Source organism: Heptranchias perlo, chromosome 30 (assembly GCF_035084215.1).
Source record: "Heptranchias perlo isolate sHepPer1 chromosome 30, sHepPer1.hap1, whole genome shotgun sequence".
Lineage (NCBI taxonomy): Eukaryota > Metazoa > Chordata > Chondrichthyes > Hexanchiformes > Hexanchidae > Heptranchias > Heptranchias perlo.
Genome location: NC_090354.1, coordinates 29,057,479 through 29,076,553, shown reverse-complemented (window position 1 = coordinate 29,076,553; position 19,075 = coordinate 29,057,479). Strand labels below are relative to the sequence as shown.

The 19,075-nt window shown below is 42.4% G+C and overlaps 1 protein-coding gene across 2 annotated transcripts in view; it reads right to left on the bottom strand.

The window, feature by feature from the left end:
• tanc2a (tetratricopeptide repeat, ankyrin repeat and coiled-coil containing 2a) overlaps positions 1-19,075 on the bottom strand; it is an 826,495-nt gene that overhangs the window by 165,816 nt on the left and 641,604 nt on the right. For both annotated transcript variants that reach the window (XM_067969114.1, XM_067969115.1), the window contains one exon: positions 7,012-7,137. In XM_067969114.1, the coding sequence (XP_067825215.1) occupies positions 7,012-7,137 (126 nt within the window). The remainder of the gene's footprint in view (positions 1-7,011; positions 7,138-19,075) is intronic.

Genomic DNA, 19,075 nt, shown 5'->3' with positions numbered 1-19,075 from the left:
CTACAAAGTAAAATGTGGGTTCCAAAGCCCATTGGGGAAAAAAAACTAAACCATCATTGTTCCAAATACCACAACAGGCCAGAACATCTGGTGTAAAGAGATGTCATCATAGCCTATTTTGTGTTGCTTTGAAAATGGCTGTATTTTTGGACCAGCTGTCTTTTGTTATGGCATGCTGAATTAGTTAATATCAAACTGATGGGTGAGCTCACAGATCCAAACAGATTACTGGTCTCCTGTTTGGAAGATCCATGTTCAAACTGCCAGTCTCGGTGATCAGCTGAACCTGGTTTCTTCGAATAGGTAAGTTACCTTAGTTCTCATGCAACTATTTGAGACGATGTGTCGCGCAACAGTAATAATAACAGCTAAATAAAATAGAAGGGTCATCCTGCAGAAACAGACTACACATTGGCTGAAAGCAGAGTACATCTGAGAGAGATCTTTGACCCAAAATTAGTCACACTTCTGGGTAGGATAGGATAGGGTTCATTTGGTAAATGCAATGCCTTAATCTGTAACTGAGCTATCCAGAGAAAGAAGATCTCGGGTTTAGTCCTTCATCCATGTTGTGTTGGCTGATCTTATCTGGGACAGCAGTCGGGGTGCAGTTAAAAATAAATGATAATTTCCATCCAAGATTTATAAAAAAAAGTATAACTCCCTCTTTCCCTCAGGTCCACACTAAATAGTTAATGTGGTTACATCAATTACAGGTGGAAGACACATGGAGCATAATTCACCATTCTTACAATTTGCTGCAGCTTTTAATCTTTTTGAGCTGCAGCTCAAATTAATGGAGCTTTCCTCCTAAGACCTTTATAGTTCCAAATTTGATCAGCTTTCGAAATCTAGAGTTTTTAAATCGGTCTTATTTTAATGGCGGTGTTAACCCATTTAAAATGAGTGGGTGAATACCAATCGGAAAATCTAGGTTTTAGTTTCAATAGTGAATCAATACTGGATAGTTTGGAGCAGCAAATACTTTCATCAGTAAAATCTGTTCTTTGCCCAGAGTGCTTGGCTTTAAATAGCAAGAAGCAAAAGCCAGAAGCAAAGAACAACAATGGGTGCTTCCCAATACTCATGTCTACTGGAAAGGGAATTACTTAAAAGCAACTATCCTAATTTAGAATTAACATTTTCAAAAACATGTTTCTTTAGCTTGTACCTACACACAAGGGAAGCAATCAATTATGGAGCAGCTGCAGGCTGTGCTGCCTCCAGCTGCAAAATAAATTCAGTCGTGAAACAGTTAAAGATTGTATTGACAAGAATTGTAACTTACGTGAATGAGTGTGCCAAGCATGGGCATTAGTGGAGGCTAAAGCAAAAATCAGAGAAAAGCCAGAAAGTGATGTAAAATGTTAGCAAAAATCACAAGCACAAGAGCAATAATACACAGGCATCAGACTTCAAGCATGGGATGGCACAGACCTCTGATGCTAAACAGTTACATTTCATTAAGGCACAGGGGTATCAAACATTAGAGCCTTATTCTAATTTTCTTTTCCTGTCAGAGAGCCAGTACATTATGTGACATTGTGCACTGTGGGACTAAGCAGGTGCAAAGTCAGCTGCAACAACCGTTTGAGATGACAAACTACAGGCTCCTTTGTTGTTCTATTCTTGGCACTATATCTTCAATAACTTGCAGTACAACTCTTAATCAAAAAGGTTGTTGCAAATGCTGGGCCTGAAAAACATCATTAAATGAGTGGATAAGACTGCAAGTTTAGACACAGTGGCACTCTCTAAAGTCCATATAAGCGCAGTGAAATCCATGAACAGCGTCAGTGTTGCAGCAGTCAAGTATATGAGAAGTATTATGCAGGAATGACAACATGATTTGGGTTAAACTCACTTTAGGTGCACAACAGCCAGGTTGATGAACCCTTATCCTCAACATTTGTTAGATTAAATTATGATAAAATTTTAAGAGCACAAGTACAGAAGCCCTCCTTGATTTATTGGAATTATTCGTGAAAGTGAGAAAGAAATAGTAATGAAAAACTGTAATTCAAAAGGTTGGCACTGCAGGACAATCAAGTAGAGCAACCTGAACGTACCCTGCAGCAAACGTGGCTCAGGGTTTGAAGCAATTACAAGGCACAGCCTATGTGAAGACTGTTATGCAAACATCAGGCCTTTAATTCTGCACCATTACAATCTGAAAAATGTTTATTCTTATGACACATATATGAAGTCTTGGGCCTGCTCGCACTTCTTGATGCCATATTTTTGTCACACTTTGTGTCAACTTTTTCCCCATTACAAATTCCTATGTCCACATTTATAATGGGTTTTTAAAAATGTAAAGCCATCACTTGATTGCACAATCTGGCCCTCAAATTGCTTAAAATGCTTTCTGAATTTTTTTCATCTGCCTTTTTCCTTACTAACTGAAATTTCCAATGCGCAAAAAAGGTGTTTAAACAAATAAACTATTCAATAAATACATATTTCACAATAATATGATTAAATTTATCCAGTGAATTGTCTTTTGTGATGTTGAATGATTTCATTAAATTTTTACCTGAAGGCTTCAGTGTTTCTCAAAAGCCTGGGATTCAGCCCGGTATTTTTTCTCAGAGCTGTGATCCCATGAGCTGAATTTGGATTGTGCAGTCTGAGTTTGTGCACTGTACCTAATTTCCCAGGGTCCATCAATATCAGTCAGTCCAGCACTCCCTGCACAGTACCTTTTCTTCAAATAATTTTGAAGAACAAGTTTGACAAATTTCAAAAGCTTTATTCAGGGTAAAATTTATATTGAGGGTTTTATATTTTAAAAATGTGCCTGTAAATGAAACAAATGACACTGTTCTCATTATACACCTGTTGTACTCATTGGTTTGAGTTGTTTAAATGCCAGGAAGTGTATTAAGCTGAGGGAAGAGAGAGACTGGAGTCAGAGACGGGTGACAGATAGGAAGAGGGGAAGGGAGAGGGTTTATCTTTATTTAATGTTACTTCAATTTTCAAAAAAACACCAACTGAATTTTGAAGCCAATTAATTATTTCACCTGCATTTTATTGATAATTAGAAAAGATCAGCACAAATCATTTACACCTGAGAGATACAGGGGGTGAAACTCGTCTTGGACGGGAGTTCAAAACGGGCGATAGCGAATTGGCGGCCTGTTTCAGAGTGCCCGATTTTCTTTTCCCTCCCTCCTCAGCCAATGCACAAGGAGGACAAAGGAATGTTACAAGGCTAGTATTACTTAAAAAGCACAAATGTGTGCTGGAAGGAAAGTCAAGTCCAATTTTTTGGGGAAAAAAAAATCAATCTATTCCATTGCAAGCTCTTGACATTGTACCTACTGTAATCCCACACGTCACTGCACAGAAAGATGAGAAAGGCATGACTCAGAGCTCAGGAACATGTTTTCATTCACCCCCAGCTGTATTTATATAAACGGCATCATGATAACCTTTGAAAACCTTCGAGTTTTAAAAATGCAGTCAACAGCACTTCCTACCTGGAGGGCATGCAAAAAAAAAAGTCTGATGATGGATCAGCATCTGAAGACAATCACTGCTCAACTCCCAATTTCATGAGTTCATGAAGTTTGTTGCCATATGACCTAATTACCTCAACTTACTTACCTTGGTTTGGGCAGTTTCACTAGTTCTAGGTAATTTGGGGGTTAGCAGTGAGGAAGAATTGGCTTTCAGTCAGTAACTCAGGCAGTCCAGTCATTTGAGCTGAATGAGGTTTGAATGGGGACAAGCAGCAGAAAAGCGGACGGGGAATAAAAAATAAATAAGAAAAAGAACCCTCAATTTTTCTCTCCAAAAGATTGGCCACCACGATGGAACTTAATTCAGTTGGAAAGACAGGGCAGTCAAAGTCTTAAACTCCTCTGCAACGCTGCCAATATTGCTCCATGTTGAATGACATAAAGCATGCCTGCTGTAGGGCAATATGAATATTACCTGTTCTCTCTCCCCAGCAGCAGTACTAAACTCCACTATCCATGAGGTGTTCTAACTCAATGTCCGACCAAGAACTGTGAATACCCATTACAAACACAGTAGGTGGACTTCAGCAACAGACTGCAGCTCTGGGACGCAAATCTACCACCATCTGGTTGTGAATTCAGCGCACTATTTATTGAACTACACAAATTTATTTTTGTATGTTTAATAATTATAATAAACCATAATTAAAGTTTACAAAGCCACAAAACATTAAATATATTGAATGTTCTGATTAAATGAAACAATTGTCATTTTAAAAACCCTGATGTAGAAGATTCCATAAGAATTATTGAACCAATTGTCTGTTTATATTTTGGGTGGACAGAATGTGGGTTCATTAATTATCAATGAAGTCTTTTAACTGGTCCTGTTTTCAAATGGTATTCTGGCCCTCTTAAGCTGTGCACCTGTGTCACCTTCATTTGTGAAAAGAAAGGACAGTGGTTATGGACAGAATATACATAATTTTATGATTATGCTTCCATACCTTCGCTGAAAACAGCTCTATCATCATAATGACTTAGAAAAGACTCTGGTGCTAGAGAACACTAGTTATTGGAATCCACTTACCAAGGTTGGAATGAATTCTGTCAGTCAGTTCCCAGCAGTACCCTTTGATACAGCACTTCTCAATAGTGTTGCATCCACATTTTCTTTTTTTGGGGGGTAGGGGGGGGGTGGGGGTGGGGGCGGTGGGAAATGAAGAGTTGGACATTACCTGCCTATCGTCACTAGTCATGGTGCAATATTGGATGTGACCCTCCTGGAGATTTGCATGTCCTGAACCCCTCCTATCTCAAACTCCAAGATGAGGATTAGACCAGAAAATACAACTTAGAAAAGCGCATCATTTAATATGAGGTCACATGCAATTTTATGGTCTATTTCTCAACTTACTGATCGAAACACAACCTTTACAAGGAGAAAGTAGTTAGAGTAGTATGTGCAATCTTGGGCATCCATTATAGAAGGGATATTGGGGCCATGGAGAAGGTGTAACATAGACTTGCTAGGATTATACCCTGATGTGGGAATATAGTTATGATGAGAGACTTGACAAACTAGTGCTATACTCACTGGAACAAAGAAGGTTAATGGGGAGGGTAAGTGTTCAAAGTTTTGAAAGGCTTTGAACATCAGTAAATAGGTAAGGAGGTATAAACTCAGAATTGGTACGAGAAGCATAACAAAGGTTGGAAGAAAACTTTTCACACGAAAGGTTATTAGAAAATGAAAAAATTACCACATTAAAGCTGGGTGAATTATGACATTTAATAGGGAATTAGTTAAACGTTTAAAGAGAACAAAATATTCAAGAGTACGGGGAATAAAACAGGGAAATGGGAATACAGTAGATAACTCCAATATAAAGATAATACTGGCACAGGCACAAGGGGCCAAATGGTGGCCTGCCCGGATGAAATTTATATGATTTTATAAGGGTTTTTTTTTAAAGTCATCAGTTCAATATTTTTTATCATTGTGTCAAATTGCATCAAAATTAAAATTAGTCTAGCAACAGGATATTCTGATTTTGGCTCACTTCCTGTGTAAAGATCTGAAATGATTTTAACCAAGATTTCATGATGCAGGATAAACAAAACAAGGCTGTTGCCAATGAACTAAGTCGTTTAATTCTGAAAGGGCTAAAGAAAGAGATCAGTGTTGAAAATTCACACTAAAATTTTTTGCAGCATATAAATTTACAAGAATATAAAAATGTACAAAGTACGATGGTCAGCACTCAAGAATTATGAGCTTTTCCCAACATAATAGTTCAATACAAGAACTATTGAGATTTGAGTTTGAGATTCTGTTTTGGATCAGTTTAGTGTTAATATAGGTCACCCTCTAAAACTACCAGACTGAAGATCACTACAGGCTCATCACTGAAAAGAAGCAGTTGCGCCTTTTCTCTTTCCCCTCATAGCTCATTGAATTCTTTCCAAAACACTCTACAGAAGTACACCTTCCAAGGTTTGTACTCTGGACAGCAATGAAAATGGAGAGTTCAGTGTAGAGGGTACAAAATCCACTGTCGCAGCATTTGCACAGCTTCAGTATTTCTGAGAGAGGAAGGAACTATTCTGATTTGGCCTGCCAGACCTATCTTGTGAACATCGTATAACATCGTTTTTTTTTATTAATCTTACCTGACTTGATCAGAATTTTACTGCCTCTGAACAAAGTTATCCTTAGCAATCTAGTAATGTAGCATGCTAGTACATCCATTTCCCAGCACTTGGTGTGTATGTTCAGGATTCCGCAGACGTGCACAACAAAGTTTAATTTTAAGCTTGACTGGAAAAACAATGCACTGAACAGAGGCAAGGTGTTTCTTCACAAAATTGAGAAGTAAAAAAAATATATACTGTTGATAGGCACTGACTTGCCTATCAGGGGATGTTCTTGCTCACCATGTGGCAACTGATTACAGTGACATTAGAAGATTCTAACAGCAGGTTGAGTGGCTGCCACAGAAGTTAGGAAGTGGTCTATTCAGCAGATGAAGAAGCGCAAGGGGAAAAAAAAAGTTTTAAAAAAATTAACTCCTCTGAGAAAGAAACACCGAAATGCTGCAAAAATAGGACCAATTAAAAACAGCGAAGACAGACGAGTAGCTGACTGGACTTCCTTCTCAATGTAAGGTGTCATCTCTCACTGGCTTGTTCTTTCCCACCGTCTGTACCAGCCAGTCCCAAAAAAACAAACTAGTAGGGCATCACTCATCATACTGGCCTCATCAATAATTCTTCTAGCAGGTGTCTAAGGCGGGCACTTTTAATAAACATAATCATGCATAGGCCAGGTCACAGAAGCACTTGCTTTGAAGCGTTGACATTTCAAGTTATTCTCTAAAAGTGGCAATAAGAAGCCTGAGGCCGGACACAGCACCTCACAGCCATTCACGAGCAGCACTGTAGACAGTAGCAGATGCTGCACAGTACAGAGGCTGTCAAACAGAGGAAAAGTCCCGGATAACAAAATCCCATGCAACGTAGCACAATATGTCCTGCTACTTACCTCGCAGGTCCTGTGGGGTGCGACCTCCTGCCACGTGCTGCCGTGGCATTCTCAGAGATGTCCGCAGTGGTGTGTGTCGCTGTTCGTCCAGATAAGCTAGATCCTCCAGATGGGCAGAACTTGTAGCTGAAAAAACAACATTGTCCTAAGCATAGGCTACAGTCAAACACCGAAAGAATCAACAAAAAGGCAACTTGAAAAAAAAGGGCTTTTCCCTAAAGAAAAGACAAAAAAATTCAAGCCATGCTAGGCTGAAAGGTGTTTGGAATTGCATCAGAAATGTTTGATTGAGAGGAATACAGGGACCCCTGGCACAATCAGACACACTCACAAAAATAGAGCAGCAGCTGAGAATGTGACTCTGGGCAAACCAAACAGCTTCACAGGTTGTGGGCTCCTATCTGGGGAGACCGCAAATTATTCAGTTCAGGTTTACTCAAAAGCAGATCAAGTGAGACTGAACTTTTTTTTAAAAAATGTACTCTTTTACAGAGATAGTGAAATAAAAACTTTTTCCAATAATAATTTGCTGTCAAGAGACATTTTGATATTTGTATTTTAACAGTTGTCAAAACTCAAGAGATATAGAGCACATTTAGGAATGCAGACTGTAAGTTAATTGAAGGCTTCACCAGCATCATAAAACCACACAAGCACAGCTTTAGACGTTTTTTTTAGATTTCTTCTGAAACCTCTGAATAAATTAAACCTTTTACTCGCTATTTACTATGACTTTTGATTATACACAGAAAGTGGTCTGAAAATGAACACAGTACTGACATTTAGAAGTTGGTTTCTTCATTGAAGATGGTGGAAACACACTTGCTACATTTTATGCTGAATTTTTAAGAAGTGAGCTTTTAAGTATTTGGCTTTGCAAACACAGTAAATATATCAATGGCCTGACATTTATAACATATAATTTCATTTTGAAATGATCTCTCAGACACACACACATATACACATGCACACACAGCTTTGTTACAAATTTTCTTGGTCAGACTCGGCCGAACAAATGCATTTAAAGTTTTAAATGGTGGATGTCAATACCAGTAAACATGAAGTTTTAAGGTGGATTAGCGACAAAGTTTTAAGGTGGATTAGCGACAAAGTTTTAAAGTGGATTAGCGACAAAGTTTTAAAGTGGATTAGCGACAAAGTTTTAAAGTGGGTAGCGACAAAGTTTTAAGGTGGGTAGCGACAAACATGGTGCTTTCTATTTCTATAGTAATTGGACACTATAAAAAGGTTACAAGCTATCCTAATCATTAGTACAGGTTATTTATTCATTTAAAATAGTTTAATTAGATTCAGTAGTGATTGTCTTCTACTAGATGGAGATACTACCTGCAAGCAAATTTAGGGTACGGTACATAAAATGAATTACAAAGGCCGAGGAGAGACTTTCAAATGATCCAGTTGGCAGCTTTTCTATCATGCAGCCAGACTTGTTTCCTCACTTCCAGCACTTTATTGCAACACAAACCAGTGTACTAAGTACTCTGCAGTTCAGAACCTTGAAGAGACTTTGGGGTAGAAATTTGTATGTGTTGCCCCCTTTTTCCAGGCATAAAACGGATGCAACGCTTACCAATTTAGCAGTGGGAACGGCCTCCGCCAATCTACGCAGGCGTTCTGCATACTGATAAATTTGTTGGGCCCAATTTTTAGGCATACTGGGTAGCCCCCAACACAGGCGTTAAGCCTATGTAAATGAGGGACCTATCGTCTGTTGAAGGACCTTTGGTGAAATTACTTTAGGATGAGTGGAGCAAGTGCAGGCCTGCCCCACTCAGAATTCTTCAACAAAAAAGTAGATTTTTTCCACATTTTAAAATCAAAATCCTCCTGCAGTCATTGCGATCTCCCCCTCCTCCCCTCCCCCGCACCCATAGCCCGCACCAACCCCCTCTTCTGAGACTTACCTGAGTGTGTCACTGGCGATGAAGCCCGAAAATGATTTTTCCCATCAGGCGAGCTGGGGAGCTGCAACAGGCGCCAGCAGCTCGTCCCAAATGTGTAGATGAAGCCCAAGGACCAACTCTTGCTGATCCTCAGCCCTCTCGGGCCAGGCGCCCGTGAAACCGGCCCAGATAAAAAAATCTAGCCCATTATCTCCTCTTCTCCAAATCTGTCTCAATGACAACAGAGAAATCAGAAAGCCTACTTGGCCTGCTACCAGGATGACAGTGGCCCTTCACAGTATTCATGAACCACGGTTCTTACCCCCAGCAACAAGAGTGTTTAGAATTTGTTTTATGCAGAGGATTCTTAGGACATGGAATTCCCCACCTGGAGGAAACAGAGTCTGTAATAGTTTTTAAAAAGGGAAGCAGATAAATATTTGAAAAAGAAAAAATTCCATGGGTAATGGGGAAAGGACAGGGGAGTGGGACTAAGTGAATAGCTCTTTCAGAGAACCGGCACAGCACGATGGGTCAAAAGGCCTCTTTCAGTGCTGTAAAATTCTATGATTCTATTTATGCTGTTTAATCTGATTCAATACAATCGATTTCCATCAATGAGTTTTGAAACAAGATGCAGTGTAGCTAGGTGAGAAAGTCATCTGAAAGTTGCAGACTATCTGAATCTTCAAATCCAGCTGATGCATAATTCAAAGCACATCTTACCAGGAACTATTCACATATTACGGGGACAGGGCTTTAAATATAAAGCCAGATGTGTTTTCTCCTCTTCTCCTGTTGGAGAATGGTTCCAGGGATGCCAGTAACCCTTCATCTTACCTAAGTGGCATTCTTCATGCACGAGCCTAAGCAATCAGTGTAACCAAGCTGTCTGTGGAGGCACCTCACAGCCAAGCCTGACCTATCCTCACCTGATGTCTACATACACACACTTCCCAGCACTATTGGATGGTAATCAGGAGCAGGAATTCTGGTCTCTCTTCCTCCTACCAAGCCTAGGGACCAATTGCTGTTTCAGCTAAGATCAGGCTCTATATTTTCAGAAAAACCAGAGCACTTCATTTCTTGTGGTCAGCAGAAAGTCTGACATTTTACTTACAAGCACACAGAGCATCAATCTATTGTCTGGCTTTAACCATTTAGCTGATAACGCAATACACAGCAAGAAGGTAAAAATCCAACAACAAAGAACTCTGCCCATCTGTAAATAGAGCTTCTACTAAAAAAAAATCTTGGGCTCAGCATAAAATGTAAAGAGCACATGTCAAATATATTAGCTGAAAAAATGTTTCCCTTACGGTACCATTACTTTGCAGCTTTTGTTCACTCAGCAATTTTTAATTGTGCTTTTTTTTATTATTTAGAACGCTTAAAGCATCACATCAGGTGTGGTGGATGCAGTACAAACAACTTCACCAAAAGAAATTAGTTGGAGGTGCCTCCTTTCACGAGATGTTAAACCAAAGCCCGTCTGCCCTCTCAGGTGGGCATAAATGAACCTGTGGCACTATTTCGAAGAAGGGCAGGGGAGTTCTCTCTGATGTCCTGGCCAACATTTATCCCTCAACCAACACCACTAAAAAACTGAATATCTAGTCATTATCATATTGCTGTTTGTGAGAGCTTGCTGTGCGCAAATTGGCTGTTGCATTTCCTACAGAGACGACACTTCAAAAGTACTTCATTGGCTGAAAAGCACGTTGGGACCTCCTGAGGTCATGAAAGGTGCTATATAAATGCAAGTCTTTCTTTATCTTTTTTTTAACATGAAGATTATTGGCCCAGATTTTGCTGGGGTGGGACATCTTGCGGCATATGCCATTAGTTAGACCTTTTCCATCACCCCTCAGCTCGAAAAATTTTTGCCCTGCAACTTGCTGGAAGTGAGCAAGGGTGAGGCCTTGGCATGGTAAGGGTAATGGGGCATCTGGGACCTTGATGAACAATGGGACCAACAGCCTATCTCCTTAACCAATGAGATTTAAGGATGGAGAAAGATCGAGGAACAACGGAGAAGGAAATAGAGTGAATTAGAGTCAAATCAGGTAAAGAGAAACAGAGGGAGGAAAAGAAAGATTGGATTGAGAGAGAGAGAGAAAAAAAGAGACAGAGACAGAAAGGAAAAGTAAGAAAAAAATTTAAAATTCTCTAGGAATAATTTACTACCTGTGGGAATGAGACTCCGCAGTTTAAATTGTTCCCTTTCTGGGCCGGAGAGGCTGAATGGCATTGCAGGAACATAATAGTATGGTTAGAATGATTACAGCACAGATACAATAACAGTGGAACCTCTGTCCATTCACAGTATGTCCCTCTCCCACTGATATCCAATGCCGTATTTCCCATTTCTGCTGAAGGTACCACCATTGACGGATTCAAAGATTGATCCTTTACTATCGTATACCCAGAAACATGCGTGGATTTGTAATGAGATGTCTACAGTACAGGGCAGGGCTGATAGTATTAATCAAAAGAAAATATCATCTTCACAGAAATCTCCATGTTCAGTAAACATTAGAATCAAGTGAGGATTTGAAACTTTTCTGAGCCATTGTTCACTTTCAAGGTAGATTCCCTTTAACTAAGTTTCAATTTCCTACATGCACCTCTATTGAATCTCATCATTAAAAGGGTACTTAGGCTGTTAAGTACTAGCCCTAACTTTCTGGGACTAGCTTAGTGGTATAAACTGGGCGACATGGACATGTTGGGCCGAAGGGCCTGTTTCCATGTTGTAAACTTCTATGATTCTATAGCTAGTTTAATTGGCAAGTTCTGCGTAAATGCAGCAATTTCTTGAAACTCACGGGGGGGTTTGACAGCGAGCTGCTGTTTTCTCGAGGCTAGCGGCGGAGCGGTGCAAGTTGTCCAGCAACTTGTGGCAATTCGCAATTCATGGGGTATCTCTTCCTCGCCACAAGTTGCTGGACAATTTACACATTAATAACGGCGAGCGCCATTAAACGCACCGTTATTTTGGCAGTAAAATCTGGGCCGTTATTTGAGTCGAAAATTATTTACGTGATAAAGATGCTTGTTTAAAAAAACAATTTGGATTCCCACCAATGTATCAGTAGGTAAACACAAGGTGTAGAGTGATGATATTGCATGGTGGTAGGGGACTATGCCCAAACATATCTGGAGCCAACGTCTAACAAAGAACAGGAAACAGGTCCCAAGATCATCACAACTGGGATTCATCCCAATTGATCACAAATCTCTGGCTCTCCAGCAGAGGCAAAACCTACTGGACTGCTTGTTCTACTAAGGATACAATTACCAGCCAATCATCCAACAACAACAACTTGCATTTATGTAGCACCTTTAATGTAGTAAAGCATCCCAAGGTGCTTCACTGGAGCGTTATCAGACAAAATTTGACGAGCCACATAAGGAGATATTAGGATGGGTAACCAAAAGCTTGGTCGAAGAGATAGGTTTTAAGGAACGTCTTAAAGGAGAGAGAGGTAGAGAGAGGGAATGAGAGCTTAGGGCCTAAGCAGCTGGAAGCACGTTCGCCAATGGTGGAACGATTAAAATCGGGGATGCGGAAGAGGCAAGAACTGGAGGACCGCAGCGATCTCGGAGGGTTGTAGGGCTGGAGGAGATTACAGATAGGATGGGGCGAGGCGATGGAGGGATTTAAAAATAAATATGAGTATTTTAAAATCGAGGTGTTCCCGGACCAGGAGCCAATGCAATTCAGCGAGCACAGGGGTGATGGGAGAACGGGACTTGGTGCGAGTTAGGATACAGGCAGCAGAGTTTTGGATGAGCTCAAGTTTATGGAGGGTGGAAGATGGGAGGTGAGCCAGGAGAACATTGGAGTAGTCGAGTCTAGAGGTAACAAAGGCATGGATAAGGGTTTCAGCAGCAGATGAGGCTGAGGCAGAAGTGGAGACAGGTGATGTTACGGAGGTGGAAATAGGCGGTCTTGGTGATAGACCGGATAGTTGGAAGCTCATCTCAGGGTCAAATAGGACGCCAAGGTTGCGAACGGTCTGGTTCAGCCTCAGACAGTGGCCAGGGAGAGGGATGGAGTCAGTAGCTAGGGAACAAAGTTTGTGGTGGGGACTAAAGACAATAGCTTCGGTCTTTCCAATATTTAGTTAGAGGAAATTTTTGCTCATTGGACAAACAGTGAGACAAATGAGAGACAGTGGAGAGGTCGAGAGAGGTGGTGGTGAGATAGAGCTGGGTGTAGTCAGCGTACATACGGAATCTGATGCATTTTTGGATGATGTCACCGAGCGGCAGCATGTAGATGAGAAATAGGAGGGGGCCAAGGATAGATACTTGGGGGACTCGAGGTAATAGTGCAGGAGTGGGAAGAGAAGTCATTGCAGGTGATTCTCTGGCTATGACTGGATAAATAGGAATGGAACCTGGCAAGGGCAGTCCCACTGAGCTGGACAACGGAGGAGAGGCTTTGGGGGAAGTTGGTGTGGTCAACTGTGTCAAAGGCTGCAGATAGGTCGAGAAGGAAGAGGAAGGATAGTTTACCACGGTCACAGTCACATAGGATGTCATTTGTGACTTTGATAAGGGCCGTTCACTACCGTGGCAGGGGCGGAAAACTGATTGGAGGGATTCAAATGTGGAGTTGCGGGAAAGATGAATTTGAGAGACGACAAAACGTTCAAGGACTTTGGAGAGGAAAGGGAGGTTGGAGATGGGGTGGTAGTTTGCAAGGACAAAGGGGTCAAGGGTTTTTTTTTAAAAAGGGGGTGTGGACAGTAGATTTGAAGAGGAGGGGGCAGTACCTGAGGAGAGGGAACCGTTAACAAGGAGGCCAGGAAGGGAATTTGGGTGGTCAGCAGTTTGGTGGGACTCGGGTCGAGGGAGCAGGAGGTGGGTCTCTTGGTCAAGGAGAGCTCAGCGAGGGCATGAGGGGAGATAGGAGATAAACTAGAGAAAGGTGCGCGTTCAGAGCTAGGGCAGGGGGGAACTTTAGGGGAAATTTGCCTTGGTGGGCTAAGGGAAGAGAGGGAAGCGGCAGAGGCAGCTGAATGGATGGTCTCAAGCTTAATGATGAAGAAGTCTATGAGCTTTTGTTGGAGATGAAGGTGGAGTGGGGTTTAAGGTGACAGTTTGTAGTGAAGAGAATCCAGGGGTTATCTCTGCATTCCAGGATGATCCTGGAGTAGTGAGCAGTTTTGGCAGAGGAGAGCAGGACCCGATAGTGCTTTACATGATCCAGCCATATCTGGCGATGAATGGCTATAAACGTTGCCCGCCATAAACATTGAAGTCTGCGTCCCTTGGACTTAAGGGAGCAGCGATGAGGGCCTTACCGCGGGAACGACCAAGGTGAGAGTGTGTAATGGTTTTAATGGGGACAAAGGCATCAAAGATGGAGGTGAGTGTGTGATTGAGCAGGTCGGTAGCTGCAGAAATCTCGTGGTGAATGGAGGGCCGAAGGGTAGACAGTTGGGAATTTGAAAGTGCAGTTGTAAGTGACTTGGGGGAAGAGTTTTTTTCCAGAGGCGGACACAGAAGGAAGTAAGATTGGGAGGGGGAAAGGGGACGTGGGTGGAGAGGGGTACAAGGAAATGATCAGAGATGGCCTTATCCGTGATTGACACAATGGGAGTAGAGAGGCCACGTGAGATGTTAAGGTCGAGAGAGGTGGCCGTGATTATGGGTAGGGGAGTTTATATGGAGGGAGAGATTAAAGGAGGATAGGAGGGCAGTGAACTCAAAGGAGAGTGAGCACAATGAGTTGAGATAGAGGTTGAAATCACCGAGGGTGAGAAGTTGCTCAGTGCAGAGGCTGAGGGAGGAAAGCGGTGAAGATATCTCGGTGAGAAACTTGGCGTGGTACTTGGGTGGGCGATACAGAACGAGGATGTTAAGAGAGTTGAGGGGGTGTAACAAGGTGAGATGCTCAATGGAAGAGAAGGTGCCAGAGGAATAGAGGGTCAGACCAAAGTGTGATTTGTGATAAGGGCCACACTACCACTGCGGCAGTCTGGGCGGGGCAAATGGTGGGAGATATAGCCAGGCGGGGAGACTTCATTCAGTGGGAAGGTATCATAACCAGTCAGCCAGATTTATGTCAAGGCCATGGTGTTAATGCAATCATCCACAATAAGCACAAGGATGGCAAGGGCCTTGTTCACAAGTGAACAGACATTCTGGATGGAAATGCGGAGAGGGGCGGTGATAGCCAATCCGCTGGCAGAGTCCACAGGGTCAGTGCTGGGAGGGGCAGGAAGGAGATTGGCAAGATTAGGCCCCAGCGGCCGTGCTGACAGGAAAATCGGTGAGAGAGTAGCATGGGTCAGTTGGGGTTGCTGCTTATAAGGAGGCAGCGACGAGTGCCTCGATGGGCCCTTCGGAGGATGCCAAGAGAGGCACAGAGGGAACGAAGCTGTAGGCTTATCTAAGAGGGAGTCAAACCTGGGATGGCGGTAGAAGAGTACGAAGGTCGAGGAGTGCTAAAGGTTTGGGGTAGGGATTTAGGGGGGTGGGGGGCAGAGTGCCCAAGAGGGGAGAAACGAAAGGAGGCATGACAATAGGAAGGAGCGGCCTATGAGGGGTGAAGAAAAAAGGTGAAAGAAGGGGAAATAGAAGTGACGGGCTCGGGTCCAGAGTGGCAGCCAAAGCACACATGCAAATGGACTCGGAGGGAAACTCAAGTTACATAGGCGTGGTTACATAGCAAGATTGGGATAGATATGTCCTGATAATAAACAGGGAATAGAGAGGAGACAATGGGAGGGAGTCCAAGGTTAAAGTCAGAAGATCCAGCCAAGGATCAGGCTACAAAAAAGCTTCGCTACAGAAAGCCACTTGAAGATCATGGGGATTCAGATCAGTCCAAATAGTCGTACTTTGCACTGGTAGTTCATCCGCAGATGTTGAACCCGAGGCACTTCCTGTGACTTCTGCTGATCCTGAAGTATGCATAACCCAGGATAACCTCGACTTGTCAGTCCCCTAATTTCACCATTTGTTGCTGATTCACTTGGAGCATTCTATGCACCTCTGAAAAATGGCATGATGTCACAGAATGATACAAGCACTTTTTGGCAGTCACATGCGTACCATTGTATAAAAGGTTTGAAAGCAGGCTTATGCAGAGTCTGATGCTTTGCATTAGTTGAAACTCAAACAATAATATGAAAATACTTGTACCAAAAAAACATTGCAAAATACTGTTTAAAAGAAAATATGAACGTGCAAATAAATTGGACAACTGCCAATTTGTTTGCATGCATAGGTTTAAAATAATGAAAATATTGCTTTTTCTAACCAAATTGCTGATTTGGTTGACTACTGATATAGGCGGGGAAAAAAATCACCTGTGATTTGTAATCTGTACACTACTCAGGACATGTATGGTAATGTTATTATTTAACAATTTATTCTATTTATGTAATTATAGTGATCAATGCTTCAGAGCAGCAATATTAAATTTGAGTGGACTATTCTATGATTTTGCTCTTTTTCATTCTCCCCTGCCCAAAACCATGATACAGTAACTTCTTAAAAAATTCTTGCAGCTGTGCTCAAGATGTGTACATTCAAGCACCAGAAAAAGAAAATATGCTAATACATTCAGCATCCCATGTTGTTCTTCTGCAATATTACACCTGGCCAGTGTAAATAACTTGGATATAATTTACAACACAGAAACAGGTCATTTGGCCCAACTGGTCCATGCTCCACAAGAGCCTCCTCCCACCCCTCTTCATCTAACTCTATCAGCATATCCTTCTATTCCTTTCTTCCTCTTGTGCTTACCTAGCTTTCCCTTAAGTGCATCTATGCTATTCGCCTCAACTATTCCTTGGGGTAGTGTGTTCAACATTCATAACACTCTTCGGGGTAAAGAAGTTTCCACTGAATTCCCTATTGGATTTATTGGCGACTATCTTATATTTATGGCCCCTAGTTTCGGTCCCAATGACTTTAAGAATGGTGGTGCTATTGAACTGGAGCTGGACTTAAGAAACAGGCGAACGTTCAATATGCCATTTACATAATAGCTTTTATTCCAGAAAGCATAGAGCATGGATTCAACTTTGGGATAAAAATTGCAATGTAAATACCAAAACCACAGCTGAACATCATTCAGGTACACATACCTATCCACCAGGATTTCTGATTATCTGGTAACAAGAATACTATTGAGTGGCTTCAGTGAGATCAACTTGTTGGTGTCCTCTTAAATCTGTCCAGGCATAATCCTGCTATTTGCATCAGGGGCACAGATTTTATTTTATTATTAAAAGGTCATAAAATTATCTGAAAACGTTAACTAGATTTACTCACCAACCAATCCATTAAATACAGCAATATATGATACAATTTTAAATTGCAGGCAAGGGCACCAGCGGCTTCCTCTTTAAATATACAGACCGGGCTCCGATGTTGTCATCAGGGCCTGATCTGCCATTTTAAGCTGAGGCCTGAGCGGGGCAGTGCTGGTGTCTTCCCCACCAGGCAAAACATCCCAGGAACAGCAGTCAGGGCCAGAAAAGGCCCAGCCATGTAGGTTTAATTTTTTTTTTTAAAAGTTTCTTTGTGGACTACGAGGAGCAGGAGTGTTCCTCCGGGCCTCATAAGGAAACCTTGGGTCCCCCCTTCCCCAGGCTTCCACCCCCGATCGGATTCACCTCCTGGAGTCATTACCTTGTGCCAGGGACAGTGCCCTTGTACCACTCGGTCAGGATGTCGGCAAGCAGCAGGTTAATGAGCCCTGGTCATTAAAATCAGCCAAGCCCACCTGCTGCTGCTTTCAAACGGGGACGTTGCTTACTTTGCCCGTTCCTGCTCGCGAGTTAAAATCGAGCCCAATATTTCCACCTGATTATTCAAAAATATATTTCACCATATACTGCAAGTCTGGTCATTAAACCTTTGTAACTCATTGTCTTCTCCTCTTTTATAAAGTTTTGTATTTTGTTTTGTCTTCCCTTTGTCAAAATCTTTTTGCCTCATGCTGTTCCTTGTTCTGAGAGGTTGGCAACTTACTTCCAGACCAAATGATAATGCAATTCTGCTTCCTTGTATACACAACAGTATTTTATTCAGCTGCACGAAGCACTGCTTCACACCAAGCAAATATAGAGGACAGCACTTTCCTCCCCGCACTTGGACATTTTTGTAACAGCACACTAAAATTTCATCAGGAAGGAAATGAGCTGATACAGTGCAGTAAAAATAGAGACCATTTCTTCTGGACTGTGGGAACCAGCTTGGGAAACATTTCTAACAGTGTGATTGATGGTGACGGTATCGGGTGAATAACCTAGAATGAAATAGAACGCTGGTAGTAGAGTTCCTCTGATGGGTCAGTGGCCAATGCACGATGCGGTGTGGGACTGAGCCATACAGTGTAAATGTCCACATCTGTGGTGAGTTAGCTGATTTCTGCAGAGCATAAGGGAGGCAGAAGGTTTCCTGGATCGTACGTTCCAGGAGGTGGTCACCCCGCAGCCACAGAGAGTTCAGGATAGCAAACGGGTGGCCATCCGAAAGGGTAGGAAGAGGCAGGCAGTGCAGGAATCTTCTGGGTGTGTGGCTCCCTCAAACTGGTATAATACCAATGAGGGTGACGATACCTCAAAGGAGCGCAGTCCTGGGCATGGCATCATGGGGCAAAGGACTGCACGGTGTGGGGGGTGGGGGGCACAATTGTTGAAATGCAGTAGTCATAGGAGATTCGACAGTCAAGGGGACAGACAGGGTAAAGACATCATGGTGCCAGGGAAAAGGCATCATGGAGAGGGTGCAGAACATTCTGTGGGGGGAAAGGGAACAGCCAGAAGTCATGGTCCATGTGGGAGCCAACGACATAGGAAAGAAAAGGGATGAGGTCCTGCAGTTAGAGTTTCAGGAGCTAGGGAGGAAGTTAGAAAGCAGGACCTCAAAAGGTAGTAATCTCTGGATTACTCCCAGTGCCATGCGCTAGTGAGTGTAGGAATAGGAAGGTAAGGCAGGTTAATGCATGGCTAGAGACATGGTGCAAGAGGGAGGGCTTCAGATTCTTGGGGCATTGGGACCAGTTCTGGGGCAGGAGGGACCTGTACAAGACAGACGGGTTGCACCTCAACAGAGCTGGGACCAAAGTCCTCAAGGGGAAGTTCACTAGTGCTGTTGGGGAGGGTTTAAACTAATTTGGCAGGGGG